Source organism: Haliotis rubra, unplaced genomic scaffold, assembly GCF_003918875.1.
Source record: "Haliotis rubra isolate DU_JTF1 unplaced genomic scaffold, ASM391887v1 Scf22, whole genome shotgun sequence".
Classification (NCBI taxonomy): domain Eukaryota; kingdom Metazoa; phylum Mollusca; class Gastropoda; order Lepetellida; family Haliotidae; genus Haliotis; species Haliotis rubra.
The window spans coordinates 474,822-498,145 of NW_025766225.1; the positions used below are offsets into that span (position 1 = coordinate 474,822).

At 43.1% G+C, this 23,324-nt stretch overlaps 3 protein-coding genes across 3 annotated transcripts in view; 1 reads left to right on the forward strand and 2 right to left on the reverse strand.

The window, feature by feature from the left end:
* LOC124277277 (von Willebrand factor A domain-containing protein 8-like) overlaps nt 1-8,236 on the forward strand; it is a 70,982-nt gene extending 62,746 nt beyond the window's left edge. The window contains 3 exon segments of the mRNA XM_046712932.1: nt 3,952-4,050; nt 5,272-5,510; nt 6,299-8,236. Of these exon segments, the coding sequence (XP_046568888.1) occupies nt 3,952-4,050; nt 5,272-5,510; nt 6,299-6,404 (444 nt within the window). The 3' untranslated portion in view covers nt 6,405-8,236.
* A 1,872-nt stretch (nt 8,237-10,108) lies between these two features.
* LOC124277226 (sodium-dependent glucose transporter 1A-like) lies at nt 10,109-20,783 on the reverse strand. Its single transcript, XM_046712878.1, is given in 5 exon segments — nt 10,109-10,980; nt 10,982-11,336; nt 11,709-11,994; nt 12,974-13,122; nt 20,625-20,783. Coding segments are annotated over 4 exon segments (1,506 nt in total). The 5' UTR covers nt 13,112-13,122; nt 20,625-20,783; the 3' UTR covers nt 10,109-10,253.
* Nucleotides 13,529-15,022, reverse strand: LOC124277252. Its single transcript, XM_046712903.1, has 2 exons — nt 14,548-15,022; nt 13,529-13,557 (listed from the first exon to the last, which is right to left on the reverse strand). Exons 1-2 carry the CDS (start codon nt 15,020-15,022, stop codon nt 13,529-13,531), a joined length of 504 nt encoding a protein of 167 aa, XP_046568859.1.
* Nucleotides 20,784-23,324: the final 2,541 nt, after the last annotated feature.

The window sequence follows — 23,324 nt, forward strand, 5'->3', positions numbered from 1 at the left end:
TGCGATTCAGATAATACCCATACATCCCTCGCTCAAGCAGTACCTTCGCTCCTCTTTACGACGGGATGTATTACCAATTCAGGGTGCTCCTTTCGGCATATCGACTGCCCCAAGGGTGTTCACCAAGCTCATGTTAGTCCCAGCTACCCTAGCTCGCCGCAAGGAAGGCGCGTTGTTACCCTTACCTAGACGACTGGTTGCTCGAGCACTAACACAGCCAGCGAAATCAAGATGCTACTCACACAGTGATAGACATTCTAACTCGACTGGGGTGGATCATCAACCTCAAGAAATCCGACCTGGTACCCACCCAGGACTTGGTTTTTCTTGGAGCGCCGATTCCAAACGAACAAGGATCTCGCTTCCTTGTCGCCTCGACCGGTCACCAGAGTTCGGGAGATGGTCTCTTCATTCCTCTCCCAGCCCCAGGCACCAGCACGGACTTGGCTCCGCTCTACTGGGCCATATTGGCGGCGACGATCTCTGTAGTGTGGCGGGCGCTGTTGAGGATGCGCCCCATACAGCAAGCTTTGGCTCGGCTGTGGACTCACACGGAGGATCTGGAGCGCAGTCTCACAGTCCCCGGTGGTTGACACCTCACCTTCAGTGGTGGACAAATGTCGGAATCTCACCAGGGGTTCCCTTTGGAAATCCCGGACGCCAGCTCTCACAGTTCAGACAGATGCGCCCTCACGGGCTGGGGCGTTTGGGCAGTCTGTCGGCTTCCGACTCTGGTCCGGCCGGGCTCACCTTCACATCAACGTGTTGGAACTGAGAGCTGTGCGGTTGGTATTCGAAGCGCTTCAGAGAGCATGTCCGTGGCCAGGTAGTCCGCCTTCAGTTAGACAACCAGACGGCCATGTCGCATATCCTGAAGCAGGGAGGCACGGTGTCCCCAGCGCCTCCGGAAGCGTGGGACTTTCTCCTCTGGAGCCACTCAGTACGATTGTCAGGTACTCCCTGTTTATCTCCCCGGGCTGGAGAACGGCGAGCAGATGCGCCTCTCGCCGGATCCTGGCCCCGCGACGAGTGGATGCTCGACAGGCAGATATTCACAGTAATCTCCCAGTTGTACGGGTCGCTCCAGGTGGATCTGTTTATGCCCCGACGGACGATCAGACACCCGTGTTCTGCTCTCGGATACCGACCCAGGGCTTGGCTGCCGACGCCTTCCTGCTGGATTGGACGGGCAAAGTGCTCTGGGCTGCCTCCGCCATTACCACTTATTCCCCGTGTCCTTTCACAGCTGTCCACCCAGCCAGCTCGGCTACTTGTGCTACTGGCACCGCTTTGGCCGCCACAGAGCTGGTTTCCGGTAATTCTCAGGTTTCTGGCTCAGCCTCCTGTTCTATTACCTTTGCGAATCGACATTCTCACTCAGAACGGAGCTTCCCACCCAAATCCACGGATTCAGTGGGTGGCTTGGCCTCTGTCAGGTCTAACCTCGAGGCACGCTGGAATTCCTGCAGCAGTTGCAGACACAATTCTGGCTTCGAGGCGGATTCGGCAAACGCTCAGTACGAGGATAGGTGGTCCCGCTATGCGCGCTGGTGTTCAGATAAGGGGATTGCAGATCCCTTTTGGCGGATTTAGTCTGAGTATTGGAGTTTTGCAAGCTCGCTTTGGAAGAAGGCCTGGCGGCTTCGACCATTCAGCGGCTACTCCACCGCTATTTCCACTTTTCACACCCCTGTCGATGGTGCTCTTCTGGGGCAGCACCCTCTCGCATAGCGCTTTCGCTGGCGCTGAACGGATTCGACCTGCTCTCAGGCTTAACCAGTCCACCTTGGGATTTGTCGATCGTGCTTTCGATTGGCTGTGCGTCCCACTTTCTCACACCTATCGGCTATTTCCATTCAGTTGTTGACCTGGAAAGCTGTTTTTCTGGTAGCGGTAACATCTGGTCAAGGGTCGGCGATTTACATGCTATGTCGTCCGACCCGCTGACTGTGTTTCACACGGATCGTGTCAGTATTCGCCTCCCAGATACTTACCGACCGAAGGTCGATCACGCTTTCCATGTGACAGCTCCTATCGAACTTCCTACTCTTACCCAGCCTTCCACATCGGGGACCACTCCTACGAGCACTCACCCGCTGGATGTCCGTGAAGACGCCAAAGTCTATCTCAAACGAACGCAGGGGATCCGTGACGGGTACCCAGCTGTTCTGTTGTTACGGTGGCGGAAGGCTGGTCTGCCAGCCGCAGCAAGCAGACTTTGTCTCGCTGGCTAGTATCGTATTTGTGCCGCTTATCAGGCTAAGGGCAAGCCTCCCCTGAGGGGTTGAAGGCTCACTCGGTCAGGGCAGTAGCGCATCAAAAGCTTTTGCATCGGCACTCCCCATTGAAGAGATCTGCTCCGCCGCTATTTGGAGCCGCCAAGCACGCTTATATCGCCATTATCAGCTCGACACGCATTCCCGTGAATCGCGCAAACTTTGGCCGTATTGTTCTCTCCAGTGGACAGTGTCCTGCCACCCTGACCGAAAGTGAGTCTTGGTTTATTGGTTTGTTTTGACGCTACTGTACAATAAGATTCCATTATTTACATGTCTGCTAATGTGAGCTCACTCAGAGAACCTGTACCCCTTTCGATTCTCTCTACGGAGTTACTGTATCGTTAGTGAGTGGTATTTTGTTTTCCTCACGGTGCTCTCATGAAAGAAGCCACTTAGTGGGTCGGATTTCGTTGATATTCGCACTACGCAATGTCTCATTATGCTAGAGGTCGCCTTTGAGCACAAATCCTCCCTGTCAGTTCCCTCCCATAATGCCTCTCGCGAAGCTTAAACTGGGTCGAAAGTGACAGGTGAGTGTTATGGCATCTGTTCAATTTTTTCCATGATACGATCGCTATATTTTGAGTGTGCTTGGACAGAATTCCCTCCTCCCTGGCCTCCGGTCTTTGGGAGTCTGTGTTTATGCATAATATGTACCCCAAGGACGATCTCTCTGAAAAAGAATTAACCAAACCTGCGGAGGTTTTCAATTCTTTGAAGAGAGTCGTCCTTGGGGTAGGGCCTCCCACCTCCCCGCAATTCTGTTCACTGATAAGAATTCAGCAGAAGGAATGATGATACGGGTCTAGGAGCCTACCCAGTTGGTGCGCATGCGCTAAGGGAGGTAACTCCGTGAGGTAGGGTCCGTATAATAAATAAAAGAGTTTATTTATTGTACAATCTTTTTATTCAAAAAACATTGATACAACTGTCACAGGACATTTTTCAGCCGGAAAATGCATAATATGTACCCCAAGGACGACTCTCTTCAAAGAATTGAAAACCTCTGCAGGTTTGGTTAAATTTAGTTCACTATATCCGTTGTTCATTATTCACATTTGACCGCCATCTTGGATTGTAGAGATGTAGACATTCACAGACATTACCTATATCATGATGATAAATATGAAGTTTATTTTTATAATAAAATTGAAATAATACAACTACAACTTAAATAAATTTATTTTTTAATGAAAATGCAAGCTTACATTTATAATGTCCAGATAAACCACGAAAGAAGCAAAAACTGTAGCGATTTTTTTTTCCATTTGTGACATGTCATAACATGCCCGTGCCTTTTTCTTTTATATTTTCATTTTTATGTAATCAGGCTTTCCGTTCGTTAACATGACATGCTAAAAGTGGCATAAAACCAAACTCAGTCAGTCAGTAAATCACTTAAAGGTCTACTATGAGGCTGTATTTTTAGCTTTAATTCAAGGGATGTCATTTCACAAAATATACTTGTTTGTCTGAATGAGTAAGTGAAAGGAGATTGGTTAGATTTTGTTTTTTAAATATATTTGGATATAGATAATAGAGTCTGGAATGGAGAGAGTGACTTCTCCAACCTTGTGAGCATCCTTGACTGCTGCAGCAGTGATTTTACTGCCTCTTTGAATATACTGAGAGATGTCAGTCAATTACAGCCGATAATGGCTCTCTATTCCAGTATGACATCTACGGCCACTCAGGAGAGGATTACAGGGTTGAGTTTGTTAATGCAGATAAACCACCCACCAACAACCGAGAGAGACTCAATGTGCTGAAGGTGGGTTCATGTTGCCGTACATACAACTATTTAGAATTCATATTCAGGGATAGTATACTGTTGGCCACACAACTATGTAGATATCTTTACTAGAAAGCATGGTCAGCGTACTCTCGAACAGGCAAGTGTCTGGATGCCATTTTAGGCAAATCATAGCAAAAATATGCTACCAGACTCTCAATATAGATATCCTTATATGAAACATGGTTAGTATACTGCTGGATATCTTTTCTGGAAATCATGGATAGTGTGCTACCATCCATACAACTACAGTCAAACACTGTGTGTCAAAGTTAGAGGGACCTATTTTGAGTTATCCAAGGTCTGATACAGCTGCAAAATGATAACAAATTAAGGAATACTGGTAGGGCGTTGTGGGCAAACTGTCTATTAGGTGCCAGGTTAGTGATTCAGCGAGCTTGAGGTGTCGGGGATCGAGCCCACCTGTGACCGGATGTAAAACCTTGGAGTCAACTTTGTGTGCAGACTCTTTCCACGTTGTCAGAACCCCTTGTGTACAGTACACAGGTCTGTGCACTTAAAAGAACCTGCGAATCCGTTGGTAATTGACCAGATGGTGGCCTCATAAATATGTGCGAACACCTAGTTGCGGGTACAGAAACGCGCAGTAAACTTGGACAAAGTACTGTGACTATGTGTCCCAGTTCAGCTGTGAATGGGTATCCCGCAAGGATGGGAAAGCTGCAATAACTTGGTGCGCCTAGTGGCTGCAAGAGTTGTACGCTCCCCAGGGAGTTGAGATTGATAATATGATGTGCCATTGAGATTGACATCCAATGATCGAGGAAAAAAGTACCAGTGCCTTGTGCATGTACTATTTGCGTGGATATAGTACTGGGGATCCAGCTGTTATTTAGAGACAAACGTAAGTTGAACACAACAATGTTTGACTGTAACTACATGTCATTTTGCAATAATCAGGGCAGTGGAGTAGCCTAGTGGTTAAAGCATTCGCTCGTCATGCTGAAGGCCCGAATTCAATTCCCACATGGGTACAGTCTCTGAAGTCCATTTTTGGTGTCCCCCGCCGTGATATTGCTGCAATATGGCTAAAAGCGGCGTAAAAACTCGCTCACTTGTAATAATCATAGATGTATCGCCGATTGTTCTCTGAGCTTTAACATGGGGATATCCAGGTAAATGTCTAAACATGTTTAGCTCAGTTTTGTATTGAAGCCAACTGTTTGTGTACTCTGCCAGCTGATGCACGCCCACTCCCAGTTCTGTCTGAGCGGAGACAACACACTGGAGGCTACCAAGAACGCCATCCAGGTCATCGGCAATGAAGAGGCTGACGAACACTTCGTTCTCCTCCTCAGTGATGCCAACTTCGACAGATATGGAATCCGACCTTCGCGATTTGCAGAAATCCTTAACTCCAATGAAGACGTCAATGCCTATGCTATCTTCATCGGATCACTTGGCGATCAAGCCGTCAGGTAGGATTAGGGTTTGTTCGAATTTCTCCGATCAGACTCTGGATGAGATTGCTGTTTGTTGGAACCAACTTCAACAATGGTACATATTATCATTAATATTTGGACAGCCAGCACCTAGTACTGTTGTATACTGCTCAGGGAGCTGAGAATGAAAATTGCACACTGATCATGAATCCTCAGCAGGATATATGTCACCACTCTAGTCACTGGTAGATGTAGGCAACAGTAGCAATAAATTATAACAACCTGTGAAAATCTGGGTTAGAATTGGTAAGAGGAAACTAACAGGATCTGGTGGTCAGGCTTGCTGACTTGGTTGACACAGTCTTCATATCCTGTTTGCGTAGATCAATGATCATGATTTTGATCACAAGATTGTCTGGTCCAGACTCAGCTGTGTACAGACCGCTGCGATATAACTGGAATATTGCTCATGGTTAAATAACAAAGAAACAAAAATAAGATAATTTTTAGGCCAGACCAATTTTATTTCTTGTTTTACGGATCCGCCAGTTGAAAAATAATTGAAATTAATTTTGTTGGCCAAAAATGTAAACTTACAAGAATTTTTTTTGTTAGATTTTATTTTGCCCCATATACACTTCATAAATTGCCAAAAGTAAAAACATTTTAGTATTTAGAAGGAATATTACTTTGACTGGTGATTTTATTTATTATTTTTTTCCCTCCTGCCTTTAGGTTTACTGAGGACAAAACCCCATAAAACAAGAAATAAAATTGGTCTGGCCTTAGATATAATAATATTGATGCATGTTTCTACATTCCAGGCTGACGAAGCAGCTACCGATGGGTCACGCCTACGTGTGTATGGACAACAAAAACCTGCCCCAGATTCTCCAACAGATCTTCACATCCACCATGCTGTCCACATGATCATAAAGTCTGTAGTCAACAATGTATATTTTATATCAGGAAATGTGATCTTGTCCATTATAGGCTACCATAGTGCTGCAAAATAAAACTCTGATCATTCTCTTAGGAATCAGGGATTCCACAAAATAGAGTGACCTTGGAAATCTGATAAAGGGCATTAAAAAAATTGTCCCCGATACTTGATCAAACTTGTCCACAAACAATGTTTTACAAATAAGCTGTGAATGATACCCTCTTCAATAATTGACAGGTTCATACACTCTATGTTCCTGCACCATTCAAGGATGTTTATGGAAGCTTTGTGATGAGTCGTCATTCTTTACTGGTTACTCAAAGACCTATATTCTGACTTATGACACAGGTAACATCACACGCAGATAAGCTGGTGGGGTGGCCTAGTGATTAAGGCATTTGCTCATTCCTCTGAGGACCTGGGTTTGATTCCCGAATATGGTACAATGTGTGAAACCCATTTCTGGTGTCCCCCACCATGATAATGCTGGAATATTGTGAAAGGCAATGTCCAAGCATACACACTCACTCACATAGCCTGGTGGTCACTCTGTCCATATCCTGCACATCAGATAAATCAAGTTCACATAAATTCCTAGAAATCCTTTTGACTTCCATCAGTTGAAAACAGCCACGTTTCAAAAGCTTATCACTACACTGCAAAACATCCATATCAATTCATGGCTGGTGAAAAAACATAGTATACTCAAGAAAAAAGTAACACATCATGAATATCTTGGGGATGCTTTGTGCTCTGTCTAAATTTATATATTAATTGACATTAAGTTCATGTAATTTACACCATTACTAGCCTAACTGATAGCCTTGTGAGTGAACCTTCCAGGTCTTAATATTTAAATGATGGCAACCAACGCCAGGACAAAGTGAAGGCTGATATTTAAAGTTAGTTTTTATATGTGGTATAATTACTGTGTGTCTATAATGTATGTACGGGTCAGTTTTCTGAATGGAATAATATTTATTTCATTCTTTTTAACCACTATAAGGGTGTTTGTGTGATGATTTTATGTTGAACTGAATGTGTATTGTTTCAAAGAGTGAGTGTTATAGCAAGCATATTGTTAATGATTTTACATATTCTACTGAAGAATAAATGACTGCTGCAAGCAATCAGTTCTTTTCAACTAAGAGTTAGTTTCCAATATAGTTAATAATGGCATTCAAATACTTCCCCTAATCTGCTTGTCTTGGATTTCATTATGATTATTATGCCACTGAATATTGTAGGTCGGGTTGGAGCAGTTTTCTACAGGGCCAATATTCAATATGCAGAGTTGCATCCCTTAGTTACCAGGATCTGCTGATCTAAAATTGAAATCACAGCATTGCAGTGTTATATCTAATCTCACATACCTGGTCATGTCCCTGACTGGCCTAGGCCCCGTTCCTCAAAGCGATCGTAGCGCTAAGGTGATCGAAACGCCCATACTTTAACACAGACTTACGACTGTTGTAGCGCTACGATCGCTTTGAGGAACAGGCCCCTGATTGTGTTTCTTTGTAGGTCATCACTGCCACAAGAAGTGTCAACAGGTGGTGTTGATGATAAATATAGAATGTTTGTGGTAAACTTTCGTGGATGCGCTATTTGGATGAGATGTTATAGGTCTTGTGTATATTGTTTTGGATGTAAAACCTTTTTCATCTGTGGAACTAAACAGATTGTGTACTCTATTTTGTTCAGCTGTATAAGTTTTTCAGAAAGGTCTGATTGCTGAAGTCAAGCCTAATCTCTAGGCTGTAGTAACATTATGGTGTATTTTGATAGCAATGAATTAAAACAGATGATATGCAAGACAGTGTGGAGTTTGTTATGTTTTGAGTGTATTGCTAGATGTCCTTGTCCTTTACAAAGCTTAAGCTTGACATAAGTGAACCAGTTGGTAAAGTAAATGCAACCTGATATTCTCATCTTCCAGATTTTGAAAAGTAGTTGGTGTCCCACCCTTCAATGTACCAGAGCGGCTCCAAAATTTTGGAGAAGGGGGACAGGGGTGCACATAAATCATGAAGTCCAAAGATTAGGGTGGAAGGCTCCTCAGGAATAAAATTCGGGGTGGGGTGGGGTGTGTATCCCCGCATCCCCCTCTGGTTTACGCCCCTGCATGTACATACTTTGTTCTTAGAGCACATACAACACATCCAAGCTCTGTTTAGCAAACTACATGGTCATGATATCAAACTTTGGGTACTTCAAGATTATGTGCTCATTTCAAGTTGATCAGTTTATTGGACCAGGATGCATCCGGTTTTCCTTGGTGTTCCTTAAATCGGACCATGCCTTCACAGATATTTCTACACCAGAGGAAAACAACCTGTTTACATGTTTGTAATAATATTGCATCTATTCTAAATTTGTTCCACAAAATCACAGGTTTTGTATGCACTTCTATTTGTCAGAGGCAGCATCACCATTGTCTGACCAACTGCAACATGATTCTTTCAGATTGTGGTCATTTGCTTGTCAGCACCATACCCATGTTTCCTGGATCTCATCAATTTGGTAAATGTCTGCATTATTTAGACTGAATCAAAGTTGACACTAGTAATGCTGTACGCCAGTGTTGTAGGGGTACACCTTGACTTACAAAGACGACCCCTAATAACGAGTTTCATGGGTCCTTAAGTGAGGGCAACTAATGAAAAGGCGTTTCTATTCAAGAATTTCGTACAATGAATGCTACTGTTTGTACCCTATATGTTTTTATGCTTCCATATTTTCTGCATCTAAATCTGACCAATGTCACTGATATTTATTGAGCAAGAATACGGAATGTTTAATTCTTAATGACCTTAAGCCAGAATGGTCTGTCAACACCATAACCGTTGGTTTGCGTTTGTGAGTCACGAAGTGCCAAATGCCTGCGACCTGCATCATTTCCAGTTTGCCTCCAACATCAAGCAGATATGCTGTGATATAAATGGAATATGTTCCAAAGCCAAGCTAAACTCAACTCACTCACTCACTCAGGCCAATGCCAGATTTGATTATGTCTTTGTGGTTTGTCTACACGATTCCTGTGCTCGTTGGTTTCGCATTAATGACCAGCATCACTTCCGGCCTTCCTTTCACCTGTTGTGAAATGCATAAAGCACTATTCAAATCCCTGTTAAAGCTTCACAGCATTTTCGCCCAACTTTTATATATTTATAAGTATGATATATGCATATCTATATAACATATACAATTTTATATCTTATATAGATAGGTATATATCATACTTATAAATATATAAGAGTTAGGCGCCTATGGCTTCGGACAAGCCATGTAGGAACTCGTTGACAACGAGGGGGAGCCCCCTTGTATCCTCATATTGGATGAAGCTTACTCAAAACTGTGACTTAGCAAATTCGTCTGTGTGTACACGTCCATGTAGTTTTGTATGTTGTCTATCGCCACACACAGAGGATATTCCAGTTGTATAGCGGCGGCCTGTAAATAATCCAGTCTGGACCAGACTACCCAGTGATCAACAGTATCAGCATCTATCTGCGCAGTTGGGAACCGATGACATGTGTCAACCAAATCAGCGAGCCTGACCACCCGATCCCGTTAGTCGCCTCTTACGAAAGCGTGGGTTACTGAAGACCAATTCTAACCCTGATCTTCACGGGTCACATTTCCATGTAAATCATGTGCTTTAGTATACAGTAAATCACTCACTCACTCAACATGTTTTCATTTCTTTAGACACATTTTTCATTCGTCCAAAACAGATGGCATACACTTTACAATATTTATCTCTTACGTCACGCCGTTACATATCAAAGTTGCAACGTTTGTAAATATTCATTGACACATTGTACGTGCAAGTATCAAGCATTTGGATGAAACATTTTTCCCTTTTCTTGAGGTATAGCCAGATCACTGGGTGATTCAACCCTAGCTGCGCTGTGATATTTCTTCAACACAAATACTGACTGCAGCCGCAGCACGATATGTATAATTATCAGGATAATCGACATTAAAAACAGCAAATACGAGAACCACAAATACGTCACTTCCTCCATCAGGTATCCTAGCAACAGTGGTGTCGACATTCCCGCCGATGCAGCGCATATCGTAATCACAGACGTGATCTTTCCCGTGACCCTGATGACATGCTCTTCGACCCAGGTGAAGGTCGTTGGAAATATGACAGATGTTGCAAGGCCAACCCCAACTGACGAAATCCAAATTCCAATATGTAACGCAAAGACAGAACAGACCAGGAATGCACCCAAGCTCGCTGACAGAATTAACATACACAGAATTATCATTGAGGATGGAGAAAATATCTTTATGATAAAGATCCCAAGGAACCGAAATGCAGCAAAGCTCCCCCAAAACACTGACGTAACCAAAGCACCATCGGACTTGTCCCAGTCCAACCCTTCCACAGTAAACACCGCCAGGAACGACATAAACGTCTCCTCTATCGCGCAATAACAGAAATAGAATGCCCCAATCATAGCCACTGTTATTATATAGACCGGAAGTGGTATTCCTTGACGGCCATCTTGTTTCTCCTCTACTGGCTTCCGGTTCTTGTCAACTTTACGAAGAAAAAAACTCCACAAAAAAGGGAACAGAAGCTGAGAGAAACAGAACAGCCGTGATTAAGAAAGCAAAAAGGATTTGAGATTTCGGAGCGTCTTCAGTGTCTGCAATCGTCATGTTATTACTGGTGCCATTTAATCCTGAAAGTTCCTGGACGTACGCAGTAGTTGTATTGTCCCCATACTGAAAGAGATGGGTCTCATTGACAGGTTCTGTTGTGGCGTGGGCTGACTTTGGAGCTTGGAAGGGTTCTGTCACCAGAGGGGCTATGAGACCCCCTAAGGCGAAAGAGAAGTGAAGAATCTGCATAAAAACTCGACTATCCTTGCCCCAGAGTCGGATCAAGTCGGCATTACCTCCTGGAAGTAGAATAGCTTGATTATAGCTGTTACATGTTGGAGTATTTATTGATTTCATGTCATAAAAGTTACATTGATTTAACCCTGCGAAGATCCGGGTTAGAATTGATGTTCAGCAACCCATGCTTGTCGTAAGAGGCGATTAACGGGATCGGGTGGTCAGGCTCGCTGACCTGATGCATGGCATCGAATCCCAGCAGCGTAGCTCGATGCTCATGCTGTTAATCACTGGCTTGTCTGGTCCAGTCTTATTTACATACCCTGCAATATATCTGGAATATTGCTGAGTGCGGCGTTTAAAAACAACCAACCAACCTTCCCGGTACCGTAGTACTTCAAACTATGACATAACCAGTATGTACATATACCAACCTGTCTCCACCCCCGCTGACACGAAGGATCTGATGAAGTACATAGCGATCATCGCCGGCAGCGGCGTACAGAGCGGGATGACGGCGGTGCCGATGGCGCTGCTGACTAGGCAGGCTGCCAGCAACAGCAGCTTGTTACACTTGTCGTACAGAATTCCGGTGACGAAGGCACCAGTGGTGTAGCCCACAGCTCCTGATGTGAACAGGGCGGAGGCTTGCTCCAGCTTGGTATTAGTGATCAGCATGAGGTCCAGGAAGGAAGGGCCCGTTTGGCCAGCAGAAAAACCCTGCAGAAATAGCACCAAAAATGAATGAATGGGAGTTGTCAAACGTCGCACAGTATTCAAGCAATAGGATCAATGAATATGGTTGTATGCTGCAACATCACGGCGAGGGACCACAGCAATTGGCTGGACATATTTTAACATGTGGGGAATCGAACCCGGGTCTTCAGTGTGAAAATCAAACATGTTAACCACTAATCTACCCCACCACCCACTCAATCTATATGACGGCGGCATGTGAATAATTGAGGCTGGACCAGGTGATCCAGTGAAGGATATTATGAACACGGAGCCACGCCGTTAGGGGAAGATGACACACAATCAACCAAATGAACCTGCCCTAGAGATAACTGTAACTTAACCATGAGATGACGTTCGGCTGACCCTCATAGTGACCGACTAATTTAATGATGAATGTGCTGGTTCTTGAACAAAACTATTCGATTTCATTTCCTTTCCTCGATAACAAATCAAAACCACAAAACAAAAAGAAAAAAACATATTTTCAACAGTTAACAGTGTATGAAATAAGCCAAAGATCCAGCCAGACATCAGGGCTGGTAACTTCAAAATGTTACCAGCCCAAAATGGATTTAACCAGACCAAATATGGTGAAATTGCTCAGATATATGGAACATCCAAAAAATTTACCAGACCATCGGGCTGGCTAGCTGTGGATTTAGACCGTCCGTCAGAAATCTAGACCGTCTCGGTCGGTTGGACGGGCCTAATTTCATACACTTCAGTTAACCCTTTTGGGTGCAAATGGCATGGCGCTCATACGACAGGATTCAATATAAGCCCATAACAGTAGATTGTGGCTTCGTTTTTCCATTCTGAACACATCGATAATATTCGATATTCAGGTCCGGAATATTTCGCACGATCGTACCGAGAATTAAGAAGCCTTGACACTGATTGGTTGATTAGAGGGTTCAAAGGACGCGACCAGGAATCAATAAACATCGATCAGTGAACTCACCAGGACAATGTACGCCCAGAACAGGAACAGTGTACATATGAACTTGTTCTTGTAGATTGGGTCTTCGAAATTTTCTTTAAACTGGACATAGGAAGACTTCTTCTCGGGGGTCTTCATCTGTAAGTCCTCCATCTCCATTGTTGCTGCTGCTGAAACAGTGAACGCATCGTGATGATGCCCGCAACAAATGTCGCTTGACATAGCCTTGTGCTGTAAAGCCTTTTAAGTGGATTCGTATTAATACCGGCACATGGTTGAATGTATATGTATGTAAATCAGAGCATGTACGATGTCAACGTAACTTTTCCTTCTAAGCCACAGGTACTCGCTTTTGTTCGGTAAATATACATATACATGTATAACCCTCATATATCACACAAGTGGTGAATATTCATTACGTGCAAGGAGTCTACATGCATATATTCCCTGACAAATATCACGTTCCCCTTGAGTTTATTGCTTCTTCTGATAGCCCACGACGATGGCTTACTTTGAATAATGAAGGTACGATTCACCCAACAAAATCTTTTGATCAATTCGAATTTTATACCCCTTTCACACTTGATGTGGAATGAGCCGGAATGCTGTCGGAATGAAAATTCCTGGAGATTCCTGAAATTCGAACTGCATTCTAAAACTTCTTACTCCATTCCGAATACACTCCAACTATTCGTGCCAATTCTTGTAACATGCCCGAATGTTTTGAACATGTTCATAACGTTCGAGGTACATTCGAAGTGGAAAAATATCGAATAGCATTTAAAATGCATTCTAACTGCATTCTAAATATTCTTACTGCATTCTAACTGCATTCTAAGTATTCTGAACGTATTTGAGGGAGAAAAGAAAAGGCAAGCCACTTCAAATCCTGCAAGAATGTACTGAATGCGCCTCGAATGTACTTCGAATGCTGGTGCAGTTTAGGTGGAATATTATTCAAACCTGTCGAAATATTTCGACTGCACTTGGAATACAGCTCGAATGTACATCGAATACAGCTCGAATACAGTCAGTACGTCCCGAATGCTCTTCAAATGAGCCACGACGTCATCAGAACACCGCCGAATAGCATAAAAAGCGTAGCCACCTGTCACTGAAACTTCAGATATCATTCACACCTTTAAGCTGCGCAAGTTGTCTCCAGCCTCCTGGCACCACGTTGTGCTGCTCGTCTTCCTCACCCACCATACCAATGTGGAGATGAGGATAACGATTCCTCATCAGGTTGTGCAGGCAGACACAGCATTCAATGATGTCCTTCACAACGGAAGGCCTTGGCAGCATGGTGGTGAGGAGGATTTGCCATCTCTGGGCCATGATTCCAAATGAATTTTCCGCTACCCGTCGGCCCCTGCTGATCCTGTAGTTGTAGATTCTCTCCTCTCTCTGGATAGTCCTATGACCATACGGTTTCATCAAGAAGGTCCTTTTTCCAAAGGCATCATCTCCCAGAATAAAGCATGGCATACACTCGTCATCTTGGGGTAAGGGGAACGGATCAGGAAATCCTACGCTCCCGTCTTCAAGACAATCCTTGAGCTCGCACTCGTTGAAGATCTGAGCATCAGACATACTTTCGTAAGCACCAACGTCCACCCACAGGAACTTGTGATTTCCACCTACAAAGACCACGAGGACCACAAAGAAGAAGCCCTTGTAGTTGTGGTACAATGAGTCGTTCTTGGCAGGTTTCCTAATGGCCACATGTTTGCCATTTAAAGCTCCTACGGCACGAGGAATATTCCACCTGTTTCTGAATACCTCTTTAATGGGTGCGCATTCTTCTGGAGTGGTAGGGATGATGGTAACCTCATCCTTGCATTCCTCTACAATGACCTGACATACTTCTCGGATGATCCGGCTGATTGTGTTCCTTGCCACGCGGAAGCTGTACATGATGTTGGGGTATCTATCACCTGGAGCCAGGAACCTCAATGTGATGGCTAGGTTCAAGCCTGGAGGTAGCGCCTGTCTCATATAATATGTATTCTGCTTCTGTATTCTTGGTCCCACTCTCTGCACAAACTCATCAAACATGGCAGGCTCCATCCTAAGGTAGTTGAAGAAAGACTGCGTGTCCTCAACTCTGAGCTCCTCCGTCAGTCTTGTGTAATATCCATACAGCCTCCTCCTTTCCTCTGTCAGCCATGGTCTGGTCTGGAATCTCCGGGGTCTCCTCCTGGTTTTCTCCGCATCTCTTTCAATCAGATCTCGACAGCAATCTGGAGCCACGTAACATGGTCCAGGGGGTCCATGCTGTATAGGAGTTGGGCAGAAACTGATGAATAGTCCAGATTCAACAGGTTTTTATACCCTTTGTGGAACATTCCGGCAGCATTCTAGATGCATTTCGGACATTCGTGTTACATTCAAAGTGCATTTGAAGGGCATTTGAAATATTCGAGCTGCATTCTGTTTTAATTTTCTTTAACATACGATCCATATTCGGGGATCATTCCAAGAGGGTTCTGAATGCATTCTATGTAAATTCGTACAGCATTCGAGGTACGTTCCAACTGAAATTCGAGTGTTATTCACGCAGCAATCGAACCGGACTCGTACGGCAGTCGAAATTCATTTTAAGAATTCTTAGTGTATTCTAACGGCATCCTAATTATTCCTACAGTATTCCGATTCATTCGAGCTGCATTCGTGATCTAGTACATTTGGAATGAGTAAGAATCATTCGAGGCATGTTCGAAGTGAGTTCTAAGTATTCCAACAGCATTCTTACAAATTTTTGTTTATTTTGACATTCTCTCCCGAATGCGGTTCGAATTTTTGAGAAAAATATATCTGGCTGATTCTCCCTGATTCCTGTCAATTCGAAGTAAGTGTGAAGAAGCTTTACACCGACCGTACAAGGTCTGTCAATGTGCACCCGAGCGAGTACCGTCTAACCGTATATAGTCCATGTATTAGTGGTGATCCGATTAATTGAAATAATCGAAGATTGGTCGCAGTGACTAAACGACCAAGCAATCGATCGTGTTTTCTCATAATCGAACACAAACAATTCTGGAACACTTGTTTTCATTAACAATATTTTTCAGTTACATTTCATAAGCACTACAAGCGTCTAAGTCATGATTGAATTTATCTTAAAGACACCAAGAAATTTATGTTCCTAACATACTAGTCATCCTTTAAAGATGTGAAATATTGCCAAAACCCCCAAAATAACTACAAGTTTTTTTCCTTATTTTTTGAGCATTAACAAATTTCATAAATGACGCTAACCAATTATTTTCGATGATTGATCGGTGGTAATGAACCAATCATCAATTATGAGATTTTAACCAATTCCCAACACTACCATGTATCTTTATGTATTCCACATTCTTTTACTGAAAATGTATTTTGTTGCAGGTTATTAACTTTAAACACAATTTAATAAGGTCGTGTTGACTGCTTCTACACATGTTACTATTCTTAGACAATACGGACAAGGCGTGTGTTTGGAAGCCCAGCTGGACAGACACACCTCACCGTCCACTGGCGTCAGTGCACCAGACAGCCCCCAAAAGGCATGTACGCTAAACTTCTCGCTGACATGTACTAGCTGGTCTACGATAGTTACCCGAACAGATGAAGTTATTTTGTATTTCCACCGTATTCTGTTTCACTGTAATCGGCCATGCGTTTATGCAATTGCAATGGGGTCATGTATCAACCAATCATAGGTTTGTTCTGACAAACGCGTTCTAGTTTCGGTTTTAGGTTTCATTAACCGGTTTGTACAAAAAACCCGGTTAATGAAACCTAAACCCGAAACTAGAACGCGGTCAGTTCATGCAACAAAAGTGGTTTATAGTTCCTTTTGACATATATTATAGACTTACGCTAAGTATCTGAATATTTATGATTTTTATTGTAATAAGTAAATCCTTTTAAACTGAAAAGGAGCCCCTGCGAGATGGGATATTCAGATCTGAAACTGAGGAAATCTAGACTTGCTTCATTTAGAACGTTTAACATTGCAGATAGGGCTGGGCAGGAGGGAAAATAATGTGGTTCGGGGATAATGGGACAGACTACATATATTTCTGTGGTAGTTAAACTAACACATACAATTAATTGATGTAAGTGCATAGAAGTGTCATATTTGTGGACAGCTCTTACAAACATTTGTTTGCAATAAATATCCATACGCATAGAATATAGTATGAATAAATTACAAACTGATGTGAACTAGAATTGAAGCAACGTCTATTGACACATAGATGTGTTCAGATCTGCTGTAATTATGCAGTGTTACTTTAATACTATTACTACATTAAACATTAAAGAAATTTAGGACATTGCAGATGATTTCTCGACACTGAGATGTCGAAGAGACCTTGTCTCGGCTGTTCGGACATGTTCACAATGAACTGACAAAGGTGCACCCCTTCACAATAATAGACCCAACCAGTTGTGATACGGTCACGCAATGCATTAAACTACTGTCGGAAACAGAAAAAAACCCTGATATTTCACATTTATATCCACAATTTATGTAGTTAATATGTGAAAGTGTGAAATATCTGTTAAACCAAGTTCGGCCTAACTACAGTCTCGATTGCAGGGAGATAGAAAACGTAAAAAGGGACTTTACTGAGGAGAGATTAGTGCAGAAATGAGCAATGCGGTTAAGGCCAAGTCGACTTATTTGGAACAGACCATGGCTTTATGTTAATTAGTGTGCGATGATATTGTATTACAAAGGACACTTTTTAAATGACCATTTTGAAAGTAGACTTAGCTTTATTAGAAACGATAGCTGACGTACAAAATAATATTTTTAATTGTGAAACTGTAAAGGATGTAGCTAGGTCGGGTGTCGCAGACGGTGGTTGGGGTTGGGCTAGGGGATAGAGATACCAACTAACATAAGATAATCCTTTAGGGGAATTAAAATGGGCAAGTAACAATTTACAAATAACATCCAGTCCTGTCGATCTTCGGGTGGCCATGCTACCTATATATTTTGAGATATTTAATACGATGGCTGATTTAAGCTTTTCTATGGGTATCACACTGTTTTACATATCTCAACATCAACTTTATGAAAGAAAGACACGTTACAGTCCGTTTGGCTCAAAAGCGGGCCGATGAATTGCAATCTAACTCGAAAACTAATAAACATAACATACTCAATGAAACGCTGATCATAATCAAAACATCATACCCACTCTGTGAGGTTTTTGCAGAACCTTTGTCCTAAAAATAATAAAGTTGTTTAACAATCTATCATTAAAATACTGACACAGTTCACTGTTTGTTACGAGTCATGTGTTCAAGAAGCACGTTCACAGACAAAGTTATTTATTCATTAACCTGTGCTGTGCCGTCTCCATCCGTTTTCTGCAAAAACCTCACAGAGTGGGTATAATGTTTTGATTATGATCAGCGTTTCATTGAGTATTTTATGTTTATTAGTTTTCGAGTTAGATTGCAATTCATCGGTCCGTATACAAAACTAGCTCGATTTCACTACCTCCGGCGATCTGATTGGCTAACACATTACACTGAATGAATGTGTTTCTTTAAAAAATATTTGTACTCGTTTTTAAAATTATTCTTACCAAGATAAAACATCAGATAGTGACATCTTGGATGATAGACGTTTGAGTTTCCCTCTCATTTTCGCACGTGCATTTGTTGTCATTTTATTAACCAATTTGATTGCGCTGACGACCTAGTTTTGTACACTTCCGGCACAGCAACTTGGTCTTTGGCGATTTAATAAAACCATCAAATGCATCCCCACGGAAAGCCCATGTATATGCCTCATACATACATCAGAGATATGTACAAAAGCTTTTGATACTTGTGAGACCTTTAAAATACGATATATTCATTGACATGTGCGTAATTGTCCGTTTTTCGATCATGTCATCGTATTTCTGTGATGAACCTTTCTATATTATATAGTAGGGGGTGTTGATACTAAACCGGAGCCTAGTTTATCGATTTTCTGACCCGCAGTGGGGGCCTGTGGTTCGATTCCCGACGTGGGTGCAATGTGTGAAGCCGATTTCTGGTCCCTACGCTGTGATATTGCTGGACTATTGTTAAATATGCTTACCATGTTTACTCACCAATACTAGTATTTATTTGATAGTATAACAGTCATGTTTTGTCGATTTTTGATATACTGACTGACTGAGTTTTAGTTTTACGCCGCTTTTAGCAATATTCCAGGAATATCACGGCGGGGGGACACCAGAAGATTTTTGATATATCGGACATACGATTGTCCTGCAGTAAAGGTTGGGTCCCTGTGTACTTTAACTCAGTCATCATTTTGCGATTGTGTCGCACCTCTAATAACTCGAAGTGAGTGAGTTGAGTTTTACGCCGTACTCAGCAATATTCCAGCTATGTGGCGGCGGTCTGTAAATAATCGAGTCTGGACCAGACAATCCAGTGATCAACAGAATGAGCATTGATCTGCGCACTTGGGAACCGATGACATGTGTCAACCAAGCTAGCGAGCCTGACCACCCGATCCCGTTAGTCGCCTCTTACGGCAAGCATGGGTTACTGAAGGCCAAAATTCTTACCCGGACCTTCACGGGTCAATATCTCGAAGTATTTACACAGGGCCCGTCAGCTTAAAAACTTCGACACAACGGTGCTGACTGTCTATGTGTTGTGCTTGCAAGCCTGCACAAATAGTTTCACTTAACTAAAATGTTTGCCTAATTGCTGTAACATCATCTGCTGTCCTGGTGACATTTTTTTCATATCGAGTGCGTATTCTCATCGCTGTAAAGCTATATCTTTTGTGACGTCACACCGTGGTGCGGACGCGGCCTGATCGCTGCGGGATCCCTTGACGTGACAGATAAATATATACGATCGTGGGTTTGAATTCCTTTCTCGCCTCATCGGTGGACGATAAGATTACAACAAGCTTTCCTCTTACCTTAACCTGTAACGTAACCTAGTTAGGACAGGTGCCCATCTTATGGCGGTGGTGGTTAGGTGTGTGGGTGTGGGTGTGGGCGTGGGCGTGGGTGTGGTTGTGGGTTCTGATGTGGGTGTGGGTTTAGGTTTTGGGTTGGGTGTGGATGTGGTTTCGGGTGTGGGTTTAGGTGTGGGTGTGGGTTAACTGCAACTGGTTTCTAACTTCTTAACCAAAAGTGAATCCTGACTGAAACCAAACTTTTTACAGACAACAAAGTCTCCCCGAGTTTCACAAAAACCTTCTTTCAATATTTCAGCCATAGTATGGATGCCTGTAAATGATCGAGTCTAAAAACGAAAATCCAGTGACTAAAATCAAGAGCCACCTCCTCGCTATCAGCCAAGTCAAAGAGAACGACCATCCGATCCACTTTCGTAGATTATATCTCCTAAAGTCAGTAAGGGACACTTCCTTTTCCGATGACTGAGTGTCACCCTGTGTGAAGTCACCAGACATGCCCGTTTAAGCGAGTTTTCCCAGGACACGAATTAAAACTGTCAACGCTTCTTAAAAACACAAACTGTACTCATATATGTTTGCATGCCATTTCGAATTTCAAGTGAGATTTTCAAACGGAAAGCGAAACTAAAATACATTCCACCAGTGTAGAGCTTCTGCTGAGACACGTGCTATACTGACAGCCCTGTCCGTCCTACCCTAAACCAGCAGCAATCACCAAACCAAGCCTATACTCACGTCACTCGATCGCGGACTGTTCACACTCCACGTGCTTGTCGCCAGGCGTGTATGGGGTAGCTGTGTCAGCGAGCAGCGTTATGAAGCGGGTACCGGGGATGTGTCGCTCTGTCAGTGGATGTACTCCGGCACCCGGCAGCTGCCACGTCTTGTGTTAGCGGACAGATAAGCCACACGGTAACTCCAGTATGTTGACAAAACACAAGTGTGTCAAGACACAGATTAGAGCAAGTCTAGGAATGTTTTATGGTGCCTCGTTGAAACTCGGTCACAGAACAAGCAAAGGGTTATGTGTCTGTTCAAAGTTATTCATTCACATCACGTACGACGGGACGTTCAATAACGAACGACAGAGTGATAAAGGTTAAAAAATGCATAAAACGCAAGCGAGGAATGAAGTGATTTCTAATTTCATAACAGTTGTTTCAAATGGTTGACTCATTTCATTTCATTTCGTAGATCGAGGCTCATGATGTTGATCACTAGATTATCTGGCCCAGACTAGATTATTTACAGACAGCTGGAATATTGGTCAGTGTTCAGTGTTAATGTGTTGTATATCAATATGATATTTAAAACTGCATGAGACCGCCGCCATATAGCTGGAATATTGCTGAGTGCGGCGAAAAACTAAACTGACTCACACACTAAATCTGCATGCAATTAGCACATATGAGCAATGAATATTCAGAAAACATCGCTGGTGAGCTCCAGGTTGGAATAAGTACCCAGTGTCAAACACACTTCTTCTCTCGGGGAATCAGTGTTGGTAGACCGATCCCAGTCCACCTGTGCTGGTCGTAAGCTGCGACCAAATGGACCGCGTGGTCAGGCTCGGTGACTCAGGCCATGGATGTTATCATTCCAGGTTTGGTGCAAGGTTAGTCGCAAGATCCATCACTGGGTTGTCTGGTCCGGGCTCTGTTACTCAAGGCCCTACATAGCGTTCAATGTTTAATTCTAACGTAGATATACATATAACCAGTGTGCATCCTTTATTCCCATCTATGTCAGCAGGAGACAAAATATATGGTATTCTTTCCGACTAATAATCAGTTTATAAAAACCCCTGCCGCATTCCTCCATACGTTTAGGCGTGAATGTGTGTGTGTGTGTGTGTGTGTGTGTGTGTGTTTGTGTGTTTGTTTGTTTGTTTGTTCGTTTGGGTGTATGTTTGGACTTGCGTGTATGTATGTGTTGGTATGACATTATTATCAATGTTTGTATATACTAGTAACTGTGATATTTGTGTCCCGTAGGCCAAATGGCCGGGTACTGTTCTTAAATCCCTGGAACAGCGAAATGTCTTTTTTGTAATGCAGCATTTGGCACAGCAATAAACCATATTACTTCTTCTTCTTCATATAAAAAATATATAAAGGCATCATCTTTTGTACAGTAGTTGATGGTTAGGCATTGATGAGCTGCAGCTAGATGACGGTTGATGAAGTTCATAACGTGTCATCTTTCCCGAAGGTGTGGATCTTAGCTCATACCTAATAGGATCTGTTTGTCTGAACCCAACGCCTACCAGGCCACCGTGATGTAACTATACTGGCAAACAAGGATAAGTTGAACACCGACCTGACAACTGACCCGTATTAGCATGTAGGAGTGCCGCCCACTGGCGCTTGCCATTGTTAGCGAAGGGTCTCCAGGCTGTCCGCGATCAAGTGTAGTGCGACTTCCCACACCGACGTGAGAGTCTTATGAGCAAGGCGTGTGCAGTTACGCGCGGAGTCAATTTCATCGTCATGTAATGCACGTGCACTACATCTGCTCTACCTTTCACAAGCCAAATGGGTTTGCTAATTGCCGTGCACCGCCTTCTCATAAACGCGTTCTCTGCGTGCACCGCCTTCTCATAAACGCGTTCTCTGCGCCTGTCCAATGACAAAACAATATTCACTGGGTTTCAAGTATACAGCAGTATGCCGACTCACGACCCAAGCGGTCTATGAATGTAGATGAGGGTATTATAGCTGCAAGGTAATGCACTTCGCATAATTCACTTTGGTAAATGTATCTGAGATCAGTATATACATGCAGGTCCACGTTTGTTTGCCGGATATTAGTAACCAGTGTTGATTTGGGCAGCAGAGGTAAATATGAAATATTTTTTAACTCCGTAAATAACAGTAGGGTCGTGTAAAACGTTGCAAGGTGTTCATGTTTTAGGACAACTCTTTCTGGGTTCACCTGTTTATGCTGTGATCTTAGAGTTACGGTAATCGTAACTCTCATACTTGCGATAGTTGTAATGCCGAGGTAGCAGGAGCGCCAGGATAACAGAATGGAATCTGGTTCTCATCCGTGATTGGTCAGCTACATGTACCCGTGCTCACTGTATTCCTGCTTTTGCGGTGACCCAATGCCGTTGTTGATGATGACGTCACTGATGGCATTCAGGTGGAGAATGCGCCTTGCTCATCTGCGACATTCAGTGTCTCGTTCTCTGGTGCTATTTTTAGCATTTTGATTTGTGCCTTTAACAGTTAGACCACAATCTGAACTGACCGTGTTTTATACCGATGCCGATAGTGCGATTCAACCAAATCATGACTTTTATGAAATTACACTCACAGAACTATAAAGGATATCTTGTGTTTTGGCACTTGTAAGTCACAATAAACACTTCAAAATATTTACCTTGGCTTTTGCAAAACGATCCCTAAACACCAGACGTGAACTATCTTTTGT

Bases quoted from the DNA above. Each gene is read 5' to 3' on its own strand.
- LOC124277252 (XM_046712903.1), bottom strand. From the start codon at position 15,022: ATGGAGCCTGCCATGTTTGATGAGTTTGTGCAGAGAGTGGGACCAAGA. The intron at 13,558-14,547 runs GTATGTCTGATG...TCATTCCGACAG, and splicing joins GGACGTTGGTGCTTACGAAA to CATTCCGGCTCATTCCACAT.